Source organism: Hydractinia symbiolongicarpus, chromosome 5 (assembly GCF_029227915.1).
Source record: "Hydractinia symbiolongicarpus strain clone_291-10 chromosome 5, HSymV2.1, whole genome shotgun sequence".
Lineage (NCBI taxonomy): Eukaryota > Metazoa > Cnidaria > Hydrozoa > Anthoathecata > Hydractiniidae > Hydractinia > Hydractinia symbiolongicarpus.
This window is the reverse complement of record NC_079879.1, coordinates 21003603-21028241: the sequence shown is the minus strand read 5'-3', so window position 1 is coordinate 21028241 and position 24639 is coordinate 21003603. Positions and strand designations below refer to the sequence as shown.

Genomic DNA, 24639 nt, shown 5'->3' with positions numbered 1-24639 from the left:
TCATAATGTTATTGTGGTGACATAAAATTGGAACTGTAACTATGCATAAATATCTTCTAGCGTTTACGCAAGTCTGCTATGATGCGCCTATCCACGCGATTGATGAAACAAGTAATTAAGATATTTAAAAATAAACCAAGTAAGTGTTAAAACCGTATAAAGTAAAAACTCTGGTGAAGCTCGTTGTGTGGCATCTCATTGAAACAGGAAAAAAAATACTTTCCCGTATGAACGATTTGTTTTGCTGCTCTCGTGGCAACAAAGTGCGTCATTACTTCGCAAGCATAAGAAAAAAAAGTAGACGTATATTGTTTACAAAATCTTAAAGTTTTAGCCTGGAGGAAGAATAAACGGAAGGAAAGAAATATTTTTGCCAACGAGGATTTAAATAATTTCAATATGGCATTTATAGGCGTTTCGTAAAGGCTATGCAAGGGGTTTCATTATATTGACTTTATGCTTGTCAAACTGATTCTTTGAAGTGGATTTTCAGATATGTTAATATCGCTTATATCAAACTATTTGTTAGTACTTGGCTCAAGCATCTTGAATATACTGGTTTAAGTCTGGAAAGAAAAATTGTTACTTGTATTTTAAGTTTTGAAACATAAATATCTATATTATATTACCCATATACGTCTGTCTGCCTGTCACGCAAAATAGTACCGCAAGTAGAGAGACGCACACATTGCGGTATAAAAAGGCTGGGCGAATTTGTGATTTATTCACGAGCCACCAACTAGTCTATATTATAATACTTGTCTACGTCTATGTGTCTGTCACGTAAAATGATACCGCAAGTAGCGAGACGCACACAATGCGATAAAAAAAGGTCGGGCGAAACCTGGATTTTTCCACGGGCCGCCGACTAGTTGTTTAAATTCAAAAATACAACTAAAAACAATAGAAAACTACTCGCACCTTCAAGAGATGCAAAACCCAAACATGCAAATAAAAACTCTATTTATTTTCTGTTTTAACGGTAATGACGTCTTTTAGATATATTTTAGTTATATGACATTAAGAAGGCATGTATAAATTTAGGATTCGCATGACCTCTGAGAAATGCTGTTTTGATGCCATTAATGTTGCTAAATGTCATTGTTAAAATTTAGAGGTAGCTAGCTACCCGACAGATTATTTTGCTTATAATTTAATTTAATTTGATTTAATATTATTTACTTATTTGTCAACTTTAATTGGAACCTTGTGTACCTAAAAACGGATAAAACAACGCGTGCGATGTAGACAATATGTAATAATTAATGTCAACCATCAGAGACAAATAGCAACTTCTTTGTTTCTTTTTTACACCACAATTTAAGTTTAACTTAGAACACAACAAAAAGGAACATAAATCTACGTTCATTTTACATTCATTTAAGCAGCCGCAAAGACTTAGATAGTTGTATCCAGACCAAGGTTGTTATTAACGACTAGAAAAGAAGGCGGGTATTATTGACGTCAATGTTTTGAATGTCAAAACATTAATGAACTTTTAATCACTTGTATATCATTAATAATTACGTTCACGGCAAGCTTTAAAGTGTCACTTTAACGTGATTGCCATTAGCGGTTGCTTTGATTAAAGTGTTTTTTTTGTCAGTTGTGTGATTATTTTATGATCGTTTCTTTTTTCGATGAGGCATCCTTGATTCAAAATTGAAATGTAATACATAAAATGACTCTGGAACAACAGGGTGTGATTTATGACAATTAAAGGATGAGAGACTGATCGTCAAAACTATATTTAGGTCTGACGTAGGTCTTTGTAGAACGCAATTAGTGAAGGAGTAAGGGTTTTTGAGAGAGGTGTGATAAACGTTTTGTACAAACGAGGTATTTTAAATTCTATTCATATCTATCTGATCATTAAAATACAAATGAATTGATCAATGTAAAGAGAACAATACGTTCTTAGCTACATGGGCTATGTGAATGCAATACTTTATAATTTTATGCTCCTTGTTGTATATCGTCAATTCCACTTAAATGTTAAGAGACACGCATTGGAACATATGGTTTCCATAATTCTCCTTTTACTTATGTTGGGCTTCTTCTGACTTGTTACTGGAACGATGTAACGAGATTGTAATGACGGCTTTTGCAGACCTAACAAGATTGTGGTTTTATATCTCTCTTTGTCAATATTCTAAATGTATAAAATATCTGATTGGTGATTTTGCATCGACCTTAAATTAAAACTGGTCGCTGTTAAATTTGTAATTGTTTACTCCAAAATGTAATTATAGACGGTTTATTTTCGTTATCATAAAAAATATGTTCGATGACGCTCATCAACATTAAATTAGATTCGATAGATAATGAACATTGAAGAACATTATTATTGTATGTGTGAAATTTTTTAAAAAAAATGCTGCATTGGCTATGCAGTGAAACTTCCTTGTTGTTGACTTATTTCGTTAGAAGTTTTGTCTGTTGTTTTTTTTGAAATCTAAAAATACCAAAAACTTTTAACTTTTTCACAACCAGAACCGTGACATACTTGCATATATTGAAGCAATATATGCAAGTTGAGAGAAAACTCTGCGAAACGGAAACCTCACTTTCTAGTATATTTTTTTAAGTTCCCGATGATATCCGCTAAAGAATGATTTCACCTGTTCTAAATCCTGGCCGCTAGATGAAAGGATGGCCGTTTGCATTAACGCATATATTGTTGGCAAAACAGATTGAGAATCAGCGTCAATGGTTTTAGTGTGTGACTTCCCGGATTAACTTGTAAATATGCTTTGTTTGGCTCTTCTGAGAAAAAATTAACTATGGATCGATTAACACTTCCTCTAGTTAAATCCTTGTAGCCTGTCTTTGAATAGCTAATAGTGTCTATTTAAAATTATTACGATCAAATGTAAATTAATGTGTCAGCCATAAATTTGTTAGAAAAAGTATGTGACATTTTATTTTTAGCAAGATAGGTGCGTTTTATATTTCACATCTTAAGTATAAGCATCTTGTTTAAGGCTTAATATCTTTTAAAAAAAACCTGCAAAGTGGCCACCCTGCTTCCCTAGCAATTGTCTTAAGTTAGCACAAATGGAGCATATTATTACACTCATTATTGTGCCAATTTAGACTGCATGCTAACCGCAAGTATAATCCTTATGGCTGTTAACAAAGGGTTCTTTCTTGTCTGTCCGTAGTTGTTATAATAAAGGCAAGCACAGTTATTTCAGCTATTTATATAGCACTACATTTTTAGCTAACGAAGCACTATTTGATGGTGTTTTTAATGGAACTTGTCGTTAGCATGGCAAATTCCACGGGGGTTTACCCGTCGTACATTTTCCCTGTATCGCTGTTTCGTGCCAGCCTGCTAACATGAAGTAATGAAAGTTACGGGGGTCTTTATTATGATTATAGGTGCGATTATAATGGTGTCTATACTATGATTATGGGGGCGATTCTAATGGTGTTTTCGATTACAAAACCCCCGGAAAAAGAGATAGCGAGTATTTTAATATAAAACTTTTCGTCGAACCAGGACCTCATGAGCAATTCTATTGAATTTTAAATTTAAAAATTTCGGTCTTATCTATTTACTTAACTTTTAATTACTTTACGAAACTTTAATCACTTCATGGAAATTTTGACCACGGGGGTTAAAACAATAGTTGTTTGAACGGCGCTGTGTCTGTCAGCCCTCTTTTCTATAATAAAAAAAACTAAAATGCGTGCATATGGATATGTCATCACACAAAATAATCCAATTACATCATGTGCCAAAATGTATTTCTAATTAATCATTTTCAGGTAATTAATTGTGGATCTATTGTTGTAATTAGCAACAAAAACTTTAAATAGCAGGCGTGCAGCAAACAATTGAGCAAAACTAATTTGCAGCGATAAAGTAAGGACATGCTAAAGTGGTAAGTATATAATTTTGCACAATAAAAGTAAGAATCTCTTTCACTTAAGTTTTGTTGTATGTATATATTTTCCCACACTGCGTGTATGTAATATTTACTAGCCACGTTTTGAAAATATTTTTTCTATCTTCTAAGAAAAGCAGATAACTGCTTGTGAACTTAAAAAAAATTGAAAAACAAAAGCTGCAAGGATAGGTAAGTAAGTAAAAATAATATATAGATTTTTCTTATCAGAACATAGTTTATGAAGAAGCTAATCCTGAGATTTTGCAAATATTAACAACATATTAAAAACTTACTTAGCTAAGTTTCCATCAACATTTATTTCTCCCCTTTTATGTTTTTGCAATTAAATTAACTTTAACATCATTTATTTCCTTCAATCCTAAAAAAGTCATAATACGGAAAAAGTGGTAAAAGAAAAAGTACATCCAATCTCAGCTGGAATATAGACGTTCTTTGAATTTTATTTTCCGGTTTTGTAATTATAAATAAACAAAAATTTGTTTGTCGTGTGTTACTTGGCAAGCTTTCTTTTTTTTAACTTTCAATGTCCATTACTGTTGTTGCGATGTCAAAATTCGCAAATGTTATGATTTGTCTATTTGTGCATAATTTGTTAAGTTCATTGTTGTTAAAACTATAAAATGTGAATGAGTTGGAGAAATTTCTCACCGGAGATTCTTTCTGCTAATTAGTTTCGTTTATATGTTTTTAGATACACTTACACTTCCCTACCTTTTTATTTTTGGTTACTTCTTTTTTGTTTGTTTGTTTCCTTCATTATTCTGCATTTTATTGTTTTTTTCTACATGGTATTTCGACTACCTTAAAAATAGCCATTCTATTTAATTGAACTTTCGCCTATGGGCAGGAGAATAGTCGAATATAACTGCATTTGAGTAGGAAGCTAATCGAAATCTTGACGATGATATTATGTAAAATGTTAAAATGCTTTAAAACAAAAAATGTTTTCCGCTTATTTGGTTGTTTACATACTTGAAGCGAAAACGTATTCTTTCCATTGTTAAAAATATAATAAGACTAGCTTTGTTGACGTCTTAAAAAGTTCATGTGACTTGTTTACCACATATCCATTCAAAAAACATTTTTTAATAAAACTTTATTCCTTGATTGGCTTGACCATACAAAGCCGTTAATGTAATTCAATCACCATAACAAATAATACGCTACAAAATAATTTCCTATTTTTAAATCAAACATCCTTAATACTGTTGCGTTCTTTTGATTCAGTAAATTGGATTGTTTTCAAAAGCTGCAAACAAGGCAAGGAAACATTATAAACTTATTAGCACTTGATGATTAACTACTTTGTATTGAAGGTTTTGATATTTTTTATCTTCGCACAGAAGTGATTTTCCGCATAATCTCTTACTGAAACATGGTTAAACATCGCTCTTATGATATTCAAGATAAATAAAGCTTTGCATTTCTATAATTTTAAGGAACAGTGGTGATAGCTGTCGTAGCTAATAGTATTTTCGCACCCTTTAGCAATTCGAAGTTAACGTTGGTTAGTTTCTTTGATTGAAACTTTAATTGGAAGTGCAGCAAATAACTTATGCACTATTTGTGCATTGACCATGGACAAATTTTCCTCTTTATACTTTATCCTTTATACTCATTTCCAAAACCGAAAAGAAAACCATGCAGGAGCCTACACACACTTGTTTACGAAATAATGACATTTAAAAAAAGAACAATTTAACTTCCTTCTCTGCGCAAACTCCACTTAAAATGTTTTTTTTTTGCATAAATTCCTACTCAACTCTTTTACGTCAAATATTGAGTTTTCCTCCAATACACATAACAACGATTAAATGCATTCACTAAAATAGCACAACGCCGAACATATTTAAAATATAAAATCAAACCCTTTTTTTCTATATTTTATTAAATTATGATTTTAAAAAATTCATTTAAAGAAAAATGCTTAAAACTGCTTGACCTCCAAATAGAGTAGCTAGCTAGCAAGCGATCAATGTAGCTAAATTAAACGGAAGCGTAAAATAGCCTTTACCTTTCCAACCTCTGAAGTTAGAAAACAACAAATACTCGAAGACTGAAGTGTTTTGAAGTAAACTTAAAATCGACTGAGATTTTTACGTAATTACTTGTCCGTTGTCAAAACGCTAGTTAGAAAGGTTTTACGGAAAGTTCTAAAGGCGTTTGTTTTGTTTTTATGAAAACATAGATCATTAGAACACTAACTTTTAGAATCAGTTGAAATCAGTTTAAGAAATACTTAACCTTAACTACCTGTTAATGATTTCAAAAGTCTTTCAAAATAGCTCTCAATGAAATAAACGCGGTAAAGCAAGTGGTAACTCTTTACATCAATTACAGTTACGCGCTTCGTCAATTTCAATTAAGAGCAATTTGAATTAACGTGACCGGAACAAGTAAAAAAAAAAAAATACTAGGAAATAGTAAAACAGACATAAAGATCAACTCAATAGTGATTTTAGACGAAGTTTGTAAAATATAACGTCACAATAGACAATAGTAAAGTTGAAAAATGCACTTTAGAATGTGGAAATTGATTAACTTGCTACTAGCTTTTTTAAAAAACCCACGTGGTGGCTGGTTAGGAACATTTGCGACATTTTAATGAATGTCTTAATGTCGTGATCGGTATTGCTCTTTAATAACCGGTGAGAATAGATATCCAAAATTGATTGCAGTTTGTATTGTGCAGTACGTCACGTTTTCATGCAATTCCTGCGTGGAAATATTTTTAAAGCTAATATAGTTACAAGCGATTTCATACAAAAAAATTGAGCATTTCCAATAACTCCGCGATAAACTTTTTTCAGTCTAGCAAAGATAAAAAATGTATAACACATCACCAAAAGATTACGTGAAGATATGCCCAAAGTCAATTAGGTTAAAAAGATTAAAAAGTTTTCTTAATGACGTGAGTAGTTTGAAGAAACCAAAGTGTAATCCATGTTTCCGTTATGCGTCGGAAATTATGCGATTAAGGAAAAGATGGAATTAGTGCGCTGCGAAAAATTCACTTCCTATTGCACGCTATGCTGACCTTGCTAATTCCATCAAGTATGCAAGATAATCTTCACTGTTGACTTTTTTTATAGACAGGGTGGATAGGAAAGGCTTAGAGTAAGTAAACTTGTTGTAACCTTATGAAATATCTTAGCTTGCAATTCTAAACAATGAATATGTGTCGTGCGATTAATACAGAAAACAAGAATGATTTTGTAGGATTTAACGGGTTTTTTTATTTATTTTTCTAAACTTTTTGCAACTACTTGTTATTTTTATCAGAAAAAAGAAATTCTTTGCTAAGCTTAACATAAAGCTCTATTTCATATTTACTCCAATTCTGCATGACTTAAGATTTACAAATTCTGTTTTTGAAAATACAAGGGTTTTTTTCACAATAAAGGATTTATGCAATTTATTTCTCACCAGGAGAGAGTTCACTGAGAAAAGTATTCAACAGGAAAATTTAGTGACAATAAAAAATTATATCATCACTTTTTTTCCTTTTAAAATTTCTTCCTAGTTTTCAATTTTTTAATTTTGATTTTCGGTTTGGTTGTATGTCTGTAATTGGTATTTTCTTAGTCAACAAAAAATATCCCAAAGGAACAATATCGCGAATGAGAACAGTAGAAAACTAAGAATGAACAGTTGCAAATAATAACCAATAAACTCACATATCAGATTCACAACTGACTCACATAATAACCTCACACACCAACAAACACACTCTAAACTTCAAACAAATTCGCATTCCAGACTAACAACAAACTGAAACACCACTTTTTAGAAAAATCTCTTCACCTTCTAACCACGAAACAAAAATTAAACATGAGAATGTTAATTTGATTTATCATAGCGGCTTTGTGTGATTTGAATGTGGTAATAAAAAGTTAACGACGTTTTTTTCCACACAAACGGAAACAGACTGACATATTTATGTGATTGCCTTCCTTATACGTGTGCAAAAGGATGAACGTATTGCTTCATCGGTAGTACCATCGATATTAGTCTTTTTGGTAAAGGATATTACAAGATAACAGGGTATGATAACGTCTGAATTTTTTTATGATATATACCGTAGATATATCCGGGTGTGTGTTGCTTTCCTGAGGAACCCAACCACAAGCACAAGTATCCTTTCATCATAATTGTCCACATAGTTAAACTTCCTGCTCTGATTTATTATATAAACAAAGTCTAAGTATGTTTACGGCTCATAACCCGTCTCGACGTAGAACTGTTGTTGAACGAAACACAAAGTGAAGGATTCAAAGGTACGGTGTTTTTGTAGCGGGTGATGATGTCGTAATTAAAGTTGATTCATTCATGGTGCATGTATAAACGATAAAATTTTAAGATATAATATCTTTTGTTTCATTTGGTTTAGTGTCATTTTTTATTTGTTGCTCACAAATCCTCAACAAAAAAACACATTTACTTAAGAACACCCCTTCTCCCTCTCAACATTCGCAATGTTTTAATTTGCAATTTCTTTGTAAAGAAAAGAATGCATATCATCACCTAAATCCGGGGGTTAATGTTAGTTGGCGTTTATGAAAGAGATTTCTTTATCAAAAAAATGAAAAAAAATGAATAGAGGAAGTTTAGGTTTGATATAAAAGGAAATTCCAAAGATAAAAATTTATCGTCAATAGCAATCATTTTTTGATGAAAGAGGATATATAAAAATACACACATTCTTTGTGACCATAGACTAAACATTTTAAGCTGAAAAAATTAGATTGTTCCTTTACAACAATTATAGTATGAAAGATAAAATAAACTTTTGTTGGCCTTGTTAGGTTTAAAAAACAGAAGGGATAGATTTAGTTTTATTAGGTTTCTTTGGTAATTCTCAAATAAGAACGTAGGAAATGTTTTCTAACTTCGATTCTCTTAAAAAACTAACCGCTTCAGTCAAAGTTTAAAGTTTGTTAAAAAGGTACAATATGTGCCAGCTGTTTAATTTAAAATATTCAACAAATAGGAATACACCCTATGTGTTGTATATTCTAAATTTACCTTAGATAAAAATAGCGATTTAATAATTTTAAGATCTTAATATCAAAAATTTAATTTTAGTAAAAATGACAAGCTTATTCGAATTATCCTTTCTATGGTAAACAAGCTTGCCCTAAGGCGGACTAATTAAGCTCCTTTATGGATATCTGACGTTTTTAACAGGGTTAATAACATTTCTTATAACCATGAGAAGATAAACACATGTTACATAATGATTCACGATTTCTGCATTACGAAGCCAAACCACAGAAAGTGTGCCATCCATTTATTCTTAAGTCCGCCGTGAGAAACATGTCACAAATGATAAATACATTTAGCATATTTTCAAAGTAACCTGAAAAGAAAGTCAAGTGGTTTTTTAACTACATAAATTAACGTTTAAAAAAACAATAAAAATGTTAATAATATTGATGATAAGAAAATATAGCGCGTGCATGGTCCTTAAAATAAACAAAGGCTCGTTTTGTGTTTGTTTGTTTAATATATGTTTCTTTAGTGTTATGACACATTACGTCGATTGTTTTCCTATTCAGCTTGCATTCCAGAGATGTTAGAAAATGTTGAAAATGTGGTTTTAACGTTATTATTAGTAGTAGTGAAACTACCTGTTCTTAGTGAGTGACACGATGGCATGTTTACATTTCCTTTGGTTAACTTTTCACATCAACGTAGAGGACGGTTTATTTATCTAGATTAATTTAAGTTATGGGAAAAGATTAAAGATAAATAAATTAATTATGAATAATGGTAAATTTATTCTGAACTAATCATTTAAATAGAAGTTTTTTGTTTTTGTATTTCAGTTGATCATTGACACGGCGTGGTATGTGTCAGAAATAATAACTCTGAGTAGGCTTTGAATGGTGTAGTGGGCTTAAGAAAGCATTAATTTGCACCTTTTTGTTGACAAAAAGGGCTTTAATGAATGTTTATATTTCAACTTATGCAATTCTATTTTAATCAATAGTTTCTACTAATTAAACATGTAATTGTCTGTTAATGAAAACTTCCTTAGTGACTATATTGTTTACATAAATTTACTGTGAAGTTTTGTAAATAGTTTATGTGGATGTTTGTATAATCTATGTTTTTCCTTTTGTGTAGGAATAAACAACGAATTACATGAGATAACAGTAACCGAATAAAGAAGAGTTCACACAGAAATGGCATACTGTATATATTTGATCGTATTACTTTACACGTTACAGTACTCTGTAAACACTGCGCCTGCTGTGAAACATGATACTGAGGCTGCTACTAGAACAGACTTAATTGCGAAAAAAGACTACAGAATTTATGGTAAGTGTCGCAGTTAGCGCAGATATAATAAAAGTAACTAAATAACTAATATTTAATTAGGCACTCATTATATAGTGAGTGATAAATTTGCGTGCTTTGTATTTTTTCTCACCAAATTTTTTTGTAATAATTAACAAATATAAAGGCTCAACTTCCTTATTCCCGTACAAATTTGAACTTTCTTTCGTTGTAGAAGGAGATATTCGACTAAGCATTATCCAAGAATTGAAGCTAAAGATTGCTCGCATTTCAAAGTCCAGAAAAAGACGCTCAACAATAGCTGCATATCCAGAATACTTATGGAAGAATAACATTATTTACTACAAATTTGATAATGGCTTCAGTAAGTGTAAATTCAAACTCCTAATTCCATAGTTACTTGATTGTGTTTGAAGGATTGGCTGACACAGCAGTGATTTGCAATGTGTTTCTTTGTTTGCACTTTATTTACCTTAAATGGCCTACGAAACTGCACTTAGTTTTCAACTTTAGTGACTTACATGAAAGTCAAGCAAATGGCAGTTGAAAAGTTTTTAATGAAGACAATAACAGCAACTTAAATCTCTAAATAAAAAAAACTTCAAACCGTTTAAACTAGCTAGCTAGCTATATCCTTTGAAATTTATAATTTTATTGTATTTATTATTACAAGTTTATCGTTTCGTGGCCCTTTGAAATTTCTGAATAAATTTACATCGTTTTGCAAAGAAAACAACTCTGTGTCAATAATTCTAAAAGATACAAGGAAATAATTAGTACTTCGTTGATTTATTATATAGATCGGGAAGAACATGAAATCATTAGAGACGCTTTAAGACACTGGAAAAAAAAGTTGAAGGGATGCCTAAAGTTTGTCCGTCTAGACAAGTATGTGGGACGAGAGGAGAAAATCAGAAAAGCTTCTTTCAATGGCGGTCACGTGCCACATCTGCTTTTTACACCAAGAATTCCTGGACCGTAAGTATTATTTTTGTCTTCGTTAGTGTTTTAATTTCTCAAAAAAGTATTTCTAAGGAAATTTACACCTAATTTTTTTAACACTTGTACACTAAAGAAGGTATTGTAAACATGAGCAGTAATTTTTAGCTGGTACTTTTTGCCCTCACCATAGAAAACGGAAGCTTACCTCACAGTACTTATTTGTATTAAATATTACACATTATTTGCTGTAGATGCTGGTCTCAAATTGGAAGAATAGACTCTGAGGATCAATACACAACAGTTCCTGGTCAACAATTAATCGCGCTCAGTCCTGGTTGCACAGAATTCGGTACAGTCGTTCATGAGATAGGACATGCTGTTGGACTGTGGCATGAACAATCAAGAAAAGATCGAGATGAATATATCAAAATTCAAGAAGGAAACATAGACCGAGGAAATAAAAGGCAATTTGGTAAGTGTAATTCTGTTATTTTGTTTTAAAAAGTTTTTTTTGGCTGATTCTTTTAACGAAAAGAAGCAAAAAATCTTTCCATTATCGCCTTACAATGCATTTTGTACGTGCAATGATGTGCACCAGTTTTCATGACCTGTAATGATAAAGTTTTTGTAATTAATTCACCATTTTCTAATTTAGCTATTGCTTCACTCTCTGAAAGTATGGGTTACGCTTATGATTTTTGGTCAATCATGCATTACGGACCCAATGTGTTCACTAGAAATGGAAGACCGACGATAAAAATTAAACAAAAATATCGATACCTAAAGGCAAAAATTGGTCAAAGGCTTGGGCTATCGTTTCTTGATGTTGCTAAAGTTCGTGCTATGTATCAATGTAACAAACTTCCAAGTGTGGAAAGAAAACTAACTTGTGTAAGCAAGAAAACCAAAGGACAAGATTACAGGGGGAAGTTAGATTATACTGAAAAAGGTGTAATGTGCCAACCTTGGCATAAAACATATCCAAATTCACACACATATAACTTAAATAAAGACGGTCTCGGTAAACACAATTACTGCCGAAATCCGAAAGGTGATAAAGAACGACCATGGTGTTACACAACGTTGTCAAGTAACAAGCAACGAAGCTGGGAATACTGTGACATCCAATATTGCTGAAACAGTAAACATAATCAATGGAAGAATGAAATTTCGTAACTAGTTTAAGTGATAAAATGAACGCTGATATGTAAATTTTTGCCCATGTTAATATAAAAAAAGATAATGTATATACATTTTTAAATGCATCTTGTATAAAAAATTATTGTAAATATTAAAAATATCTTATTGAAAGAAACAGAACACAATATATAGATTTATCTTTACTTTCTCTGTGTGGACAAACAATGACTCGCCGCAACGTTGACCCCCCTCCTATATAATAAAAAAATAAACACATTATTAGTTGGTATTTTAACACAAGCGAAAACCTGGTAGTAAGTGTTTAAAATTTGCTAGGGCCATTCTCTAGAGTGGTCGTAGACCGAAATAATAAATGACTGAGCCACGACGTTACTGAATACCAGGAAAACAGGCGTGCTGAAGTTAGTCACGATTATCATGTCTTAAGAGCACCATGTAACCAAATAGCCTAAGATCCGAAGTCCTACGATAGGCATGAACATTGATAAGTGAATTTGAAAAGGTTTTGCGTGTACCTAGTATAGAAATAACTCTCAAAACATGCTAACTATTGCTGACGTAAGCGTGGTCATCTTTCTCAATTGTTGAGGTCCTTGTGGGCGCAGGAGTAGATTATTCCGTAGAGCGGACACGTATGAAAGTGCAACTATGAAATTTAAACCCTGCTTTACCTCACCTAGACATCTGAAAAAGTAGTTGATGCTTTTTGCCAACTTTGTAAAATGGCCAAAAATTTGGAATTGTCTTAATGTTCTCATGAGGTGTTGTAGAAGCTGTTATAATATGATATTCTTCGCACAATTATTTATTATTGTGGCGCGTGGCCTTGTGTTTATGGAGTTCGCTTCGCAATTGCAAGGTCTGTGGCTCGGTCCACAGCGCGGGCATGTATAGCAAGTGCCTTTACCACAGCTACGGGTCAACCCATGCCATGTGAGGGAAATTGGGTGTATACTTAATGTATACATTCCGAACACAGGACCCACATTGATAACAGTATTTCCAACACTGAAGTGGCTATATCCTGTAAAAATATTCGGAATAATAATATTATCAAGATTTTGATCTTGTATCTCCCTAGCCTAAGAATTAGCAGGGAAACCTTCTTCAACACCAAATCAAAATTTCAACAATTTTCAGGAAGGGTAATAGAAACACATTTTATGCACTTTTATTTCAACCTGTAGAATTTTTTTTTCATCTTTTAAACGTATATTTTAAGAAAAGTATATTTGAAAATTATCCTTAAAATAAAAATAAAAAAACGTTCAAGAAATTGAATAACTGATCATCTGTGAAAGTGACGGTGACATGTCACAGAAAGTAACAAATGGTTGCTAGCCATATGGTGAACATCACAAAGATTATTTTTTCACGAGGTAAGTATTTTACCCAATATCAAATACAAAGGTGTGTTACAGACTTTTAACATTCACACATACAAGCAGTGGTGTCGGCGGCGGTCGTTAGTCCATTTCCAGTAGACTGCATCCGAACCATGATAAATGTGCATTTCACTAGAATTAAGCATAATTGTGAGGGCCAAAACCCTTAATTGTTGAACACAAAATGACTATATTGTGATAGTGGTGCCTGTATTCATTTTCCAGGAGGTTCAGTACACGCCGTGTTTTTCCACAAGACGTTGGACCTGTAAAGATCGCTGTATGCGGTACGCTTACGACATCCACTTATTCAATAATTCGACCACTTTCGAATATGAAATTTTGGATGTACTCCAATGTATGACCCACATGCCTTTGTACCCCCGTGGTTATTCACCAAGGACCCCAGACAGGTAGGGCAGAGCTTAGTCCCTCGAGCCTTGTATTTGAGGGCGTTTCAGTGCATTGCAATACCTTTCAACGAGCCTTGCCTTCTCCGGGCTATCCCCAAAAAGTTCGATATATTGGGGTATAATGCGGTATGTGAGTAGGCCATACAGGATGAGATAGTTTTCATCCTGTTCAAGTCCCCAAATTTCCCGATCGATAGCAAGGGGATCCATCTATATCTCTATTTGATACAGTCCGCATTTTTTAGCTTTATCAAGGCATTTGATGCATGTTTTTGTAAGTTGCCCTTTAGTCCTAATTTTAAACTTGTGTGGAGGCAATATATTTTTGCATACCTACGACATAACACATCCATTTGTTATGGCATACTGTGCCCGCTGTAATACCAAGGCGACGCCGGCAAGCGTTGGACTATTAAACGTTTCTTTGTATCTGAAGCGTACTTTATTATTCACATGCCTCTTGAAGTTCTCCCATGTATACCCCTCATTAAATTGTGCCTGGATATGGTCCTGGAGGAGAATTATTAATTCATATAGGGGTTGCATATAAATACGATGTCTGGTATGACCCTTTGAAATTCTCCCAAGATCAAGGCATTTGATGCATGTTTTTGTTAGTTGACCTCCTTTGCCCTTTGCCTTGAACTGCTCCGGGCGAGGAATTTTAGGCATTTAAAACACTGCTTGGCCTCTTCCCTATTAACTCGTTTTTGTTTCTGGGACAAACGCGAGTTAATACTGGACACTTATTCTGGTTTTGGCACTATACTTGCCAGTAACCATCCTTTGGATACGGCCATTTCACGACTTGCTCTCCCTGCTGAAAAATAAGCAACCATCTTAATGACATTGCTGGTGTCCATTTTTGTTGATGGCCTCGTTATGTCAAAATATTTCTTTCCCGCCACGGCAAAGGCAAAGGTAAAACCAAGGTCCACAACCGTCTTGTACAACATATCTAAAATCTCCTTTTCCTTCGGTGTTACGTTGCTTGCACTCATTTATTAATACTGCATTTTAAAAAAATCGATATTTCTTTGGGTTTTTTGCTGTTTCCCCTGTTGGGGCTCCGGATTAGCCACCGGCTTGTTGGATTCATAGATGTGGACACTGTCCATTGATTTGCCAGGGTTTGCGACAGGTTCCTTGTCTTCCTGTGAAGTACCTTTGCCAACGTTTTTCTTTAAGTCTGCCTTGTTCCTCCTATTCCATTCGGCAAGTCTCTTGCCCGATGCTACACGACCCTCCTTCTTCGGTTGCTTTGTAATGACTCTCTCTTCTTGCTTCTGATTTTCTTCACTCATTTATTCTTATAGCAGTCCCGCCTCCTCCGCCTCATTCTCCTTCTCCTGTTTCTTTTTACCCATGTGTCTGACCGTGTGGGACAGGAACAGGAGCGGTGCAAGACATCTGCCGATGGTGCAATACACCAGGACCCCGAGATCTGTCATGGATAAGAGGACCCTATAATCCGAGAGATTATAGGGTCCTCTTCGATGTCCCTGTGCAATTCGTCAACACTGTCAATATCCACAAAGTTACCAATCATGTTGGCATACAGATTGACCACGTGAGTAGACAGTGCCCTAACTGCTTCTTATCATTTATTGGGAACTCTATGTCTATATGATGCTTCAGCTTGTTTATTCTTTGTGGATCTTTTTCAATCTCATCATGATGCAGGGATGCTATAATGCCCCACTTGAAACACTCCTAGTCTTCATTTTTTGGGGTAATAATTGCATTTTTAGAAGCTACCCATTTTGGTACTTCAGCATACGATGAACCTCTCGTTAACGGTATAGTATTGAAGTCTACATCAAGATATAGGATTTTTGTAAAGCCACTCCGGGGCAGTGCCGGATTTTCCACGATTGTGGAAAATCCACAAACACAAACATCCTATCCAGCACATCGTCCACGTCGCTACCCTGGAATAACCAGGCCATATTGCTATGAAAAACCTTCTTCACCTCAATGTACTCATCATTAGCCCCCTCTATAATTGAGGGCTTCTTCCACATAATCCACAGGGATAACTGTACCTTTGCCGACCCTATATCTTCTACCTGGTCCCCAACCAAGGTTTTTACGTTTGATTGCACCATCCCTATATACCAATCAACGTCTGCCCCTCCTATACCATTAATTCAGAAACTTCGGAATGTCCTGTGGAGAGCATGTTTATGTTCCTTAGGTGTAAAATCTTGCCCTGGCTGTTCATATAGATAGTATACCTCAGTCTCCTTTTCTACTTTATCATGGAGCGTAGGCCTTGTGTTGGCTGTCCTGTTATAGAACCCCATCACCCCGCGTTTGAATGCTGCATAGGTACACTTGACCCTCTCTTTTATAGACTTTGGAATCGCGTCCACAAGCCAGTTGTGTCATTCCCGTATCTTATCCCCTACAACGGAACGATTTTTAGACAATTCCTGTTTCTCGAAGAAGTCCATCTCAGATGGGGGCAATACCCAGTTGTACCATTCCTTGATTTCACCCCCGATGGTTGGACGGGTCTTGGCTATCTCCTGTCTCTCGAAGACGTCCATATCCTCTGATGTTATAGGTCCGACTGGTTTCTGTGATACATTCTCCAATAGGGCAACCAATTCAGCTTTACGTAGTCTATATTACCCTTTTAATCCACGGGTTTTTGCAATATCACTAATTGTTTGACAGTTTTTGATTCCATTCTCTTTATTATATACGATTATTTGTTTTTTCAGAAGACTTCATTCTGCTCGACCTAGCGTGTCTTTATTGTGCATGCGTTATTAATTGATCAATATCAGGGAATTGGGCTTGAAAATTTTTAGACCTCTTTTTCTGTATACTTTGATGACGTCATTACTTATTAGGGACTGCTGATTTGGAAGTAGAGGAGAATGTAGTAAAAAAATTAAGATCGTCTCGAAAAGTTGAAGAACAACTTCAGTGTGGATTACCGATTATCGGCTGAAGAACTTGTAGACGTAGACTCTCAAACATCTGTGAGTGGTGCCTTGTCCGACGCTGACATAATTGTTGAAGTATCTGGTAAATCTATGACTCAAGTGATGAAGATTCCGATGGTGACGAACCAACGAGATGCCACCTGCCAAACCATCGCTCAATGACGTGTTGACCGCAATTAACACACTGAAGATCATAGTTTATATCTAAAATTTGAAGATAATGTATTAAGTGGTTTAAAAGATAAAAATAGGGCAATTGATTTAGAAAACTTTATAAAAAAAAGCAGGAAAATATCGAAGATTTTTTCCCAAGAATTGAGGTTTCCAGGAAAAAATTTACCCCCCAAATATCAAATTAGAGAGACTTCCCAGTATATAAGCTCTCCAATTCGATGAATATATTATTTCCCTTGAATATCGAATTAGAGAGCGTCAACTGTATTTACAAATCTTCTTTTTCAACCCAAATCGGGCGGTAAAAATGCGCTAATTTTTGTTATATGCATTTTACGAGAAAGCGGCGTAGACAAGGTTAATTTTCTTCAAAAGCCTAAAATTTCGATCGTCGCTCAGTGTGTTTTTAATGCGTTCTTTAACATTGGCAAAATTTAAGTCTAAATTTTCTGATAAGCTACGCCAAGTAGAAAGGATAGATTCGGACTTTTATAGTTTCTGGTATGACTCGGATGGGCCAAGGCCTCCATTAATGAAAACTAACGATCTACCACAAGGCTACCAGTCGCTTCACTGGTAACCTTCTGTGTTAACAAGGCGGGAGAAATTGTTGTTAATGAACCCATTTAAGATAAAAATGAACATATTTCATGTTTAAAGTTAACTTAATGCTTTTTGTAAGTCCGTTGGGCTAAATATTAAAAACTTTTGCAAATAGTAGTTCCATCCCTCACTGATATTCATACAACTTTTCCCCTGTGGTGTGCCAGTAATTCTTTTTGCTTTTACTGCTTCAGGTGGATATGTGGATAAACACTCTGGTTCTCATAAGCAACAAACGTTGCCAAATCTAGCCTAAAATGAAAAAGGCATGCTTAAAATTGCCTGTCAGAGCTCAAGCTATAAGTTTTCTACGCTGATATTTATTGTCCGATGTAATTCTTGTGTCTGAAAACTCGTAAGTTGTATTCCTTAATATCGTTGTACAAGAACGCAGAACTTTTTACAAGACGTTCTCTTACAGTTTTCTTACCAATCTGTTTTTTAAACTTTACTCACTTGATTAAAACATCTTTAGGGTATGCTTGGTAACAATGTCCAGTAGTCTTGAACCTTCTCTAGAAATGGATTTTCAAACTAAACAAATGCACAAAAAAGGATTTCTAATCTTTTGAATCTGTGTAATTTTTGGGCTTGCAGTCATCTCTTTCATGAGACTGGCCTAATATTTCACCATTGACAACAATTGCAAATGCCCATTTAGAGGGAGCAGCTGCCCAGTAATTAGCCCCCATTCTGTTCATACGCCTGTTATTAAAGCCTGGAAAGCACTCTTTGCGTTACTAAACTCCTTCACTATGGTTGACTAAAATAGCTGTATTCTCAATCCATGTTAATGCATGTTAATTGCACTCAGTAACGATTTATTATTTTGATAATTTACGCACTGGTAAATCATCTAGTATCTTAAATTATTTTAAATATACCCAGAAATTGTACGGTAAGCGCTTTTTGGTGTTGTGGGCACATGTCGCACAAATGCGAATAAATTGCTGAAAATTAGAATGCTAAAACAAGTTTAACTTAGTGAACGACATTACGTTGTTTCAAAGGTTAACGTTATTGATGCTTCAGTGTTCAGATAAAAAGTGATTGTAATCGTCTAATCGTCTTTTAAAAACAATAAGATATGCTTATATTTTGTTAAATCTGATCCTACTACTAATGCTTATTTATACAATATTTTCCTAAAACGTTTTTTGATATATCCCATGGCAGCAACAAGGTGAGAAAGTTTACGAAAGTCCAATAGATATCCTACACCATAATCGGGGGATGAAGAAAACTCTTCTTCTTAAAAACCCGCTGGGACCCGTAAATCAGGTCCGTTTTTGCTTTGAAACATACTTTATTTAAAAAAACATTCTTTAGCAAAAAGAGGGGAAGGTCAATTTCTTTGTTGAAGATGATTTTGATGCAATCTTGGCTGTTATTGATGAAGATTTATTAGAGAAGAATCGTGATTTAACTGAAGAATTGTCCGAAATTGTTAAACGAATAGTTGACGACCCTTTTGAAAGCAGTTTTTCCTGTGATATATGCTCCAAAGCATACAAAAGTCAACGGAGGCTCACAAGCGCCGAAATGCGAAACATCGTCAGCCACAAAACCAGTTTAATGAAGACAGCCTCACTACTGCTGAAACCAAGCTCCATCCGTTATACTTAGCTTACTTATAAGTAGCCCCATTAAGGTACAAGTAAACTTTCTAAAGATGAGTGCTATAGTGAGAAGACCAGAAATGAATTTGTCAATTATGTTATTACAAACGATGATACAAACTTTTCCTATAGTTTTGTCAGAGATGTGATTGGTAGTTTTAAAGGCGAGGCTGAAAAGTTTTATCCGACCTTCTACAAATCTGTGTCCGAAGATATTGTTTACAGAAATTTTTCAAATCGAAACTCTATTCTCCTTGGTTTTGAAGTGGCTAATCACGTATCATCTCACTAATTCAGCTGTAAAAAAAGCACTGTAGAATTTTCTTCCCATGTGAATTTTTCACCCAAAGAAAAAAACATAATTCAATATCCAAGTGGTTATGTATTTAGTACACTATATCGTCGCATTAGGAGATCAAAAAATCAAGAAGTATGCTTGGAGTTCAAAGTTTAGACATCTTATTAGCTGGAAAGTTGTGTCTTATGGAAGACGATAAAAATTCTGATTTAGTAAATATGAAGGACAGAGGAGGGTTATGGTCACTAACTGATGATGTTTTCAGAATTTTTTGTTGTGTACGGTTTAAGAAATGCTTTACGTTTAATTGCTGCTTCTTTGATATTCTTGATGTTGTGACAGTCAAAAAATAAGTCAACTATATTACAATATTTGGCAGTTGCATTAGTTTCTGGTGGTCCATACAATTGAAGAGCGTTAAAGACAAATTCGCTTAACACTTGTGCTGCCAGACGTACATTCATGACTGAATATGGTGTGAGCTTGATGTGGTCATTTGTTATTTTGGGAACAGCATGTAATCCACAGTCTAAGTCATCAAGGAATAACTTTGAAATATGGTTCCAGGTGATATAACTTCCATCATTCCACATACTTCTGGTACATCTTCCTGCAAGTGAATTACTCAGTCATTTGCGGGCTGTTTTAATTAAGTGTGGTGGATCTGAGATGAAGTGGATGTACCGTTCCTCATCCGCCATAACATTCAAAGTGCGGTATGTTACACCCACTTCTGCATTTATTTCAGTTACACGGGTCATGTTTAGGTGCATATGGTGCATTTTTCAGTCTGATGATGCCCCATCACTTGTGACACCAACAACTTTTATGTCACATTTCTCCTCCAGTATGCCAACCGCTGTCTGAAAGAGAGGAAAAAATGGAATTGACGTGACATTGGTAGTAGCAAAGTAAGCAAATGAAAATTTTAAAGGATTTACAATGCTTCTCACGAGAAAAATTAAGACATGAGATGCAATTTCATCGACCTTTTTCAACGCAACGTAATTTAGATCAATATCACCAAGGTCAACAAAACGGATAAGATCACCATTATGCTTATCCCACACAATACTCTCTTGAATTTTCCTTTCATCCGTTAATAATATTGCATATTTCTCATGTGGTTGGAACTTCGAGACCATATTACACAATTCCTGGACAACGTCTTTATTAAAGCCTTGCTTTGGGCGAATATAGTTCTTATAGTCCCTCAAACGACGTCTACTAGGAAGTACCATGAAACCACGTCTCTTTTATCGTCAACACGAATCTCACCATAAAAGGCTGGGGATTTTGCAGCTAAACCCAAGCAGTAACGAATGATCATAGGATGATAGGGAACACCAGTTTTCGATGATGATAAATATTTCTGCTGCTTTTTCAAAAAAAATTTTATGAATGGTGGTATCTTGCGATTAGTTGTTGACATAATTTTTATGAAATCATCACCAATGCTTTTTTAAACTGGAACTGCACAAGTGGAAATTTCATCTTTAACTCTTCCTTTAATTATTTATTTTCCAACGGGTGATTTTAAAGGGATTTTATGATTCGGTCTGGAGAAGTCATGGAAATTGGTGCTTTAAGTTTGACAGGTGAAATTAAATTTTCAAACTTAGGCTTTCTTTTGACTCCGACCTAACACATTCCAAGCAGAAGAAGGTGGAATAAGAACTATGCAATTTGGAGATCGATACCATTTGCTTTGATGAAGAGGTGCACTAGTGCTATTCTTGATGTTTAATACTTTTGGAACACAGTGTTTAAGACAGCTACCAGCAAAGTGGTCTGTCAAACCTGAGCATAATTTCAAATCCATAATTAATCTTGTTAAATATGTGATTTTAATAAGTTTTAGTGATTGAGAATAAACGTCGTGTTTAGCAGGAACAGACCATAATAAAACACGAACAGTAAAAACAAGATTGTTATCAACATATATCTCATACTCTGGAACTGACTGGATAGCATCATGAGAGGCAAGAGAAACACAATCACTTGTAGGGGTAAAACTCCAACCGACTAATTTCAATAACTGAGTTTTAGAAATAAAAACTATAAATGACTTGTACCGATCAGTAATGACATTCTCCACTGGTTCAATTTTTTTCTGCAAAACAGATTGTGATGATTGACGAGGCTCAGAAGACGGGGAGGATGAAGGAAAACTTTTGATACGAAGGTTTATTGTAGGGATTGCACCGGGAAAAAGTGTGTGGTTCTGATAGAGTGATTACGATTCATTGTATCTGAATTCTATCCCTTAGAGCATGATCAACTTCCCTATCTCTTATCACAACAGCAACTAACGTTTCTCTCCACGACTTGTCAAATTGATTCTCACCAGCAGGAACTCTAAACATAGATAGACCTTTATATTTAGCCCTTCGTGAAACGCATATAGAGCAATTTTCGCCAGATATGTTAAAAATAATTCTGTTTAAATGTTTTTTAATCCTATGTTTACAGTAACTAACCACTTAAAAGCGCCTTTTTTAACACGAGCGTGCAGTCGAGTACGAGTACGAGGTATATTCTGCTAACAAAAACATAAACAATAGAGCCGCGCGATTGATCAGACTATCTCTTTTTCTTATGAATATGGTATACAGGATATTAAGTTTTACGAGCGATGGATAAGAGCATTAAAAACGAGGATTTTCAGTGTTAAATTAACCATTAATTAAATGCGTAACAAATTAGTTATAGCTAAAAATTGGGCTGTAACTCATTTGAAATTTCACAAGCTGTACAATTTTTCTACTTCAACTTTTGTTGGTGTTTAGTTGTATTGAAAGGAAGTTAATGCAATTCTAAACAAACATAAGCAACGGAATGTTTTACAATTATGACGTCAACGCAACTATACCATTTTAATGGCAATTAACAGTTGTCATGCAAACCCCTGAGAAGAATCAACTGATGTATAGATGATGCCGGAAGTCTTAAAGACTGTTGTGTTATACATGTTCGAAATGTTACTGCTGACATTTGGAATGTTCTAAATTGGCAACTACATCTGTTTTGCAAAATCAAACAAAAGTAACTTTTGGACGATAAACATGTGAGGTTCACTTCTCTGCAACACATTAGGATCACTTTTTTACTTTTTTTTTCTAGCGCTAATTGACCTAGAGCCTTTGGGGATAAATAATGTCTATAATGATTTGTCTGCGACAGTTTTGGTTTTAAGTGAAAATTGAAAATAGTAGTATTTCAGAGAAATATATCTTTAATTTTTCGCATGCGGCGTATCGTACATTTTGCGGTCTAGTTTCAATTTTCAAATAATCTTTTTCTTTAAAAAAAGTTAGGAGAGAAGATATATTTAGGCTGTCAGAAATCGATTTGTGACATATCTTCAGGCCACACGAAATACTATTGATCGTTTTTTTGTAATTTAATAAACCTCACATTTGTTTTGTCAATGCCATTGTTAGGCACATATATGAAATATTTTTTCATACAATGATTTATGTCAGATTCGATTGCACAAATAAATTAGAGAATGTTTTTGTATTTTACAAAATAGGCGGATGTAGTGCTTATTAAAAAATAGATCTACGATAAAAGCGTCACTGGAAGCAGAAATGTTTTCTTATTATTGTTTTGTTAGATAATACCTAACTATTTGTGCAATTCCATCTCTGAAGCAACATTTTCTTCGATGTATACATTAAGTTTTACTTTCCAACGTTCACTGAATGATTTCAACCGTTTTTGCAACTCTTTACCCTGTGTTACATACTGTGTTATCCCAGAGAAAGAATGAAGCGGCAGTTGCACTACAAACTCACAAGTACTCACAACATAGGCATAAACATCACATGTTACTTAAATTTTGGAAAGGTTTTTATTTAACATGCGTTTAATTAGAAATTTTAATTTTATGCATCACGATAAGAGCATTTAAGTACGATTAGCGACATGTATTGTTGACATCTAACTGTTCCTTTATACACATAATACGGAATTGCTTCTGTCAAAAATTCACGTCACAGCTAAAGTATTTTGATCTTCAATTGGATTTTCCCTAAATTTTAACTGCTATCCTCGTAATAAACACAAGATGCACATACCTCAGGCGAAAGGTATTTGTTATTGTTTACTAGCAATCAATGCTTTTTCAGAGATTACTACAAAAAAAAATGACATGAAAGGAAATTGCATTTACTGTGTTTTTTTGGCAACGAAACGGAAACAGAAATTTTACCTCTTCTTCTAGGAGAAAAAGCAAAATAATTTGTTGAATATGACTACACATATATTTAGAATTACAAACAGTCCATGTTAATAGGAATGCTTTGTATGTACGTATTCCAAGAATAAAATTATTGTAAGATCTTTGATCCAAGATTAAAGAAATGAGCTAAAACTTATGTCTCACTCGCAATTTTTTGTCCGCCATTTTTCGTCAATTTTAGCGCAGTTGATAATGGTTTATTACTATGCATAAACTAAGCATAATCACGGTTTCATAATGTGCAAAAAATCAAAGGAGAAACAAGTTTAAAACATTTAGTTACTGTTTAATCAAGTGACCTAAGCAAAACCTGTCAACTTATGTTTGTTTCTTAAAAAGACTTTTGACGATAGTCCAATATTGTTAAACCTTCTGTCGTAGCTATGTACTTCTCCACGGATACAGACCGCTCAGCTTTGACACGTGGGTAAATTGTATTTTACTTCGCAAGCAACCCATAATTAATTTATTTTAACAAGCAATTGAAGAATAGAAAAAGAAATGAAAAGAAATAAGAAGAAGAAACGTAATATTTCTCCCTTCTTAGATTAGGAGTCTTGATGACCTTCTATTTCAATACTTCAATATTTCCTACAACTATTACACTTTTATTGTTCTACT

At 34.1% G+C, this 24639-nt stretch overlaps 1 protein-coding gene across 1 annotated transcript in view; it reads left to right on the top strand.

Annotated features, from left to right (window-relative positions):
* LOC130645282 (blastula protease 10-like) overlaps nucleotides 1-13034 on the top strand; it is a 34780-nt gene extending 21746 nt beyond the window's left edge. Inside the window, exons 3-7 of the mRNA XM_057451222.1 lie at nucleotides 10047-10241; nucleotides 10435-10584; nucleotides 11021-11198; nucleotides 11414-11634; nucleotides 11818-13034. Of these exons, the coding sequence (XP_057307205.1) occupies nucleotides 10106-10241; nucleotides 10435-10584; nucleotides 11021-11198; nucleotides 11414-11634; nucleotides 11818-12299 (1167 nt within the window). The 5' untranslated portion in view covers nucleotides 10047-10105 and the 3' untranslated portion in view covers nucleotides 12300-13034. The remainder of the gene's footprint in view (nucleotides 1-10046; nucleotides 10242-10434; nucleotides 10585-11020; nucleotides 11199-11413; nucleotides 11635-11817) is intronic.
* The last annotated feature ends 11605 nt before the right edge of the window (nucleotides 13035-24639 follow it).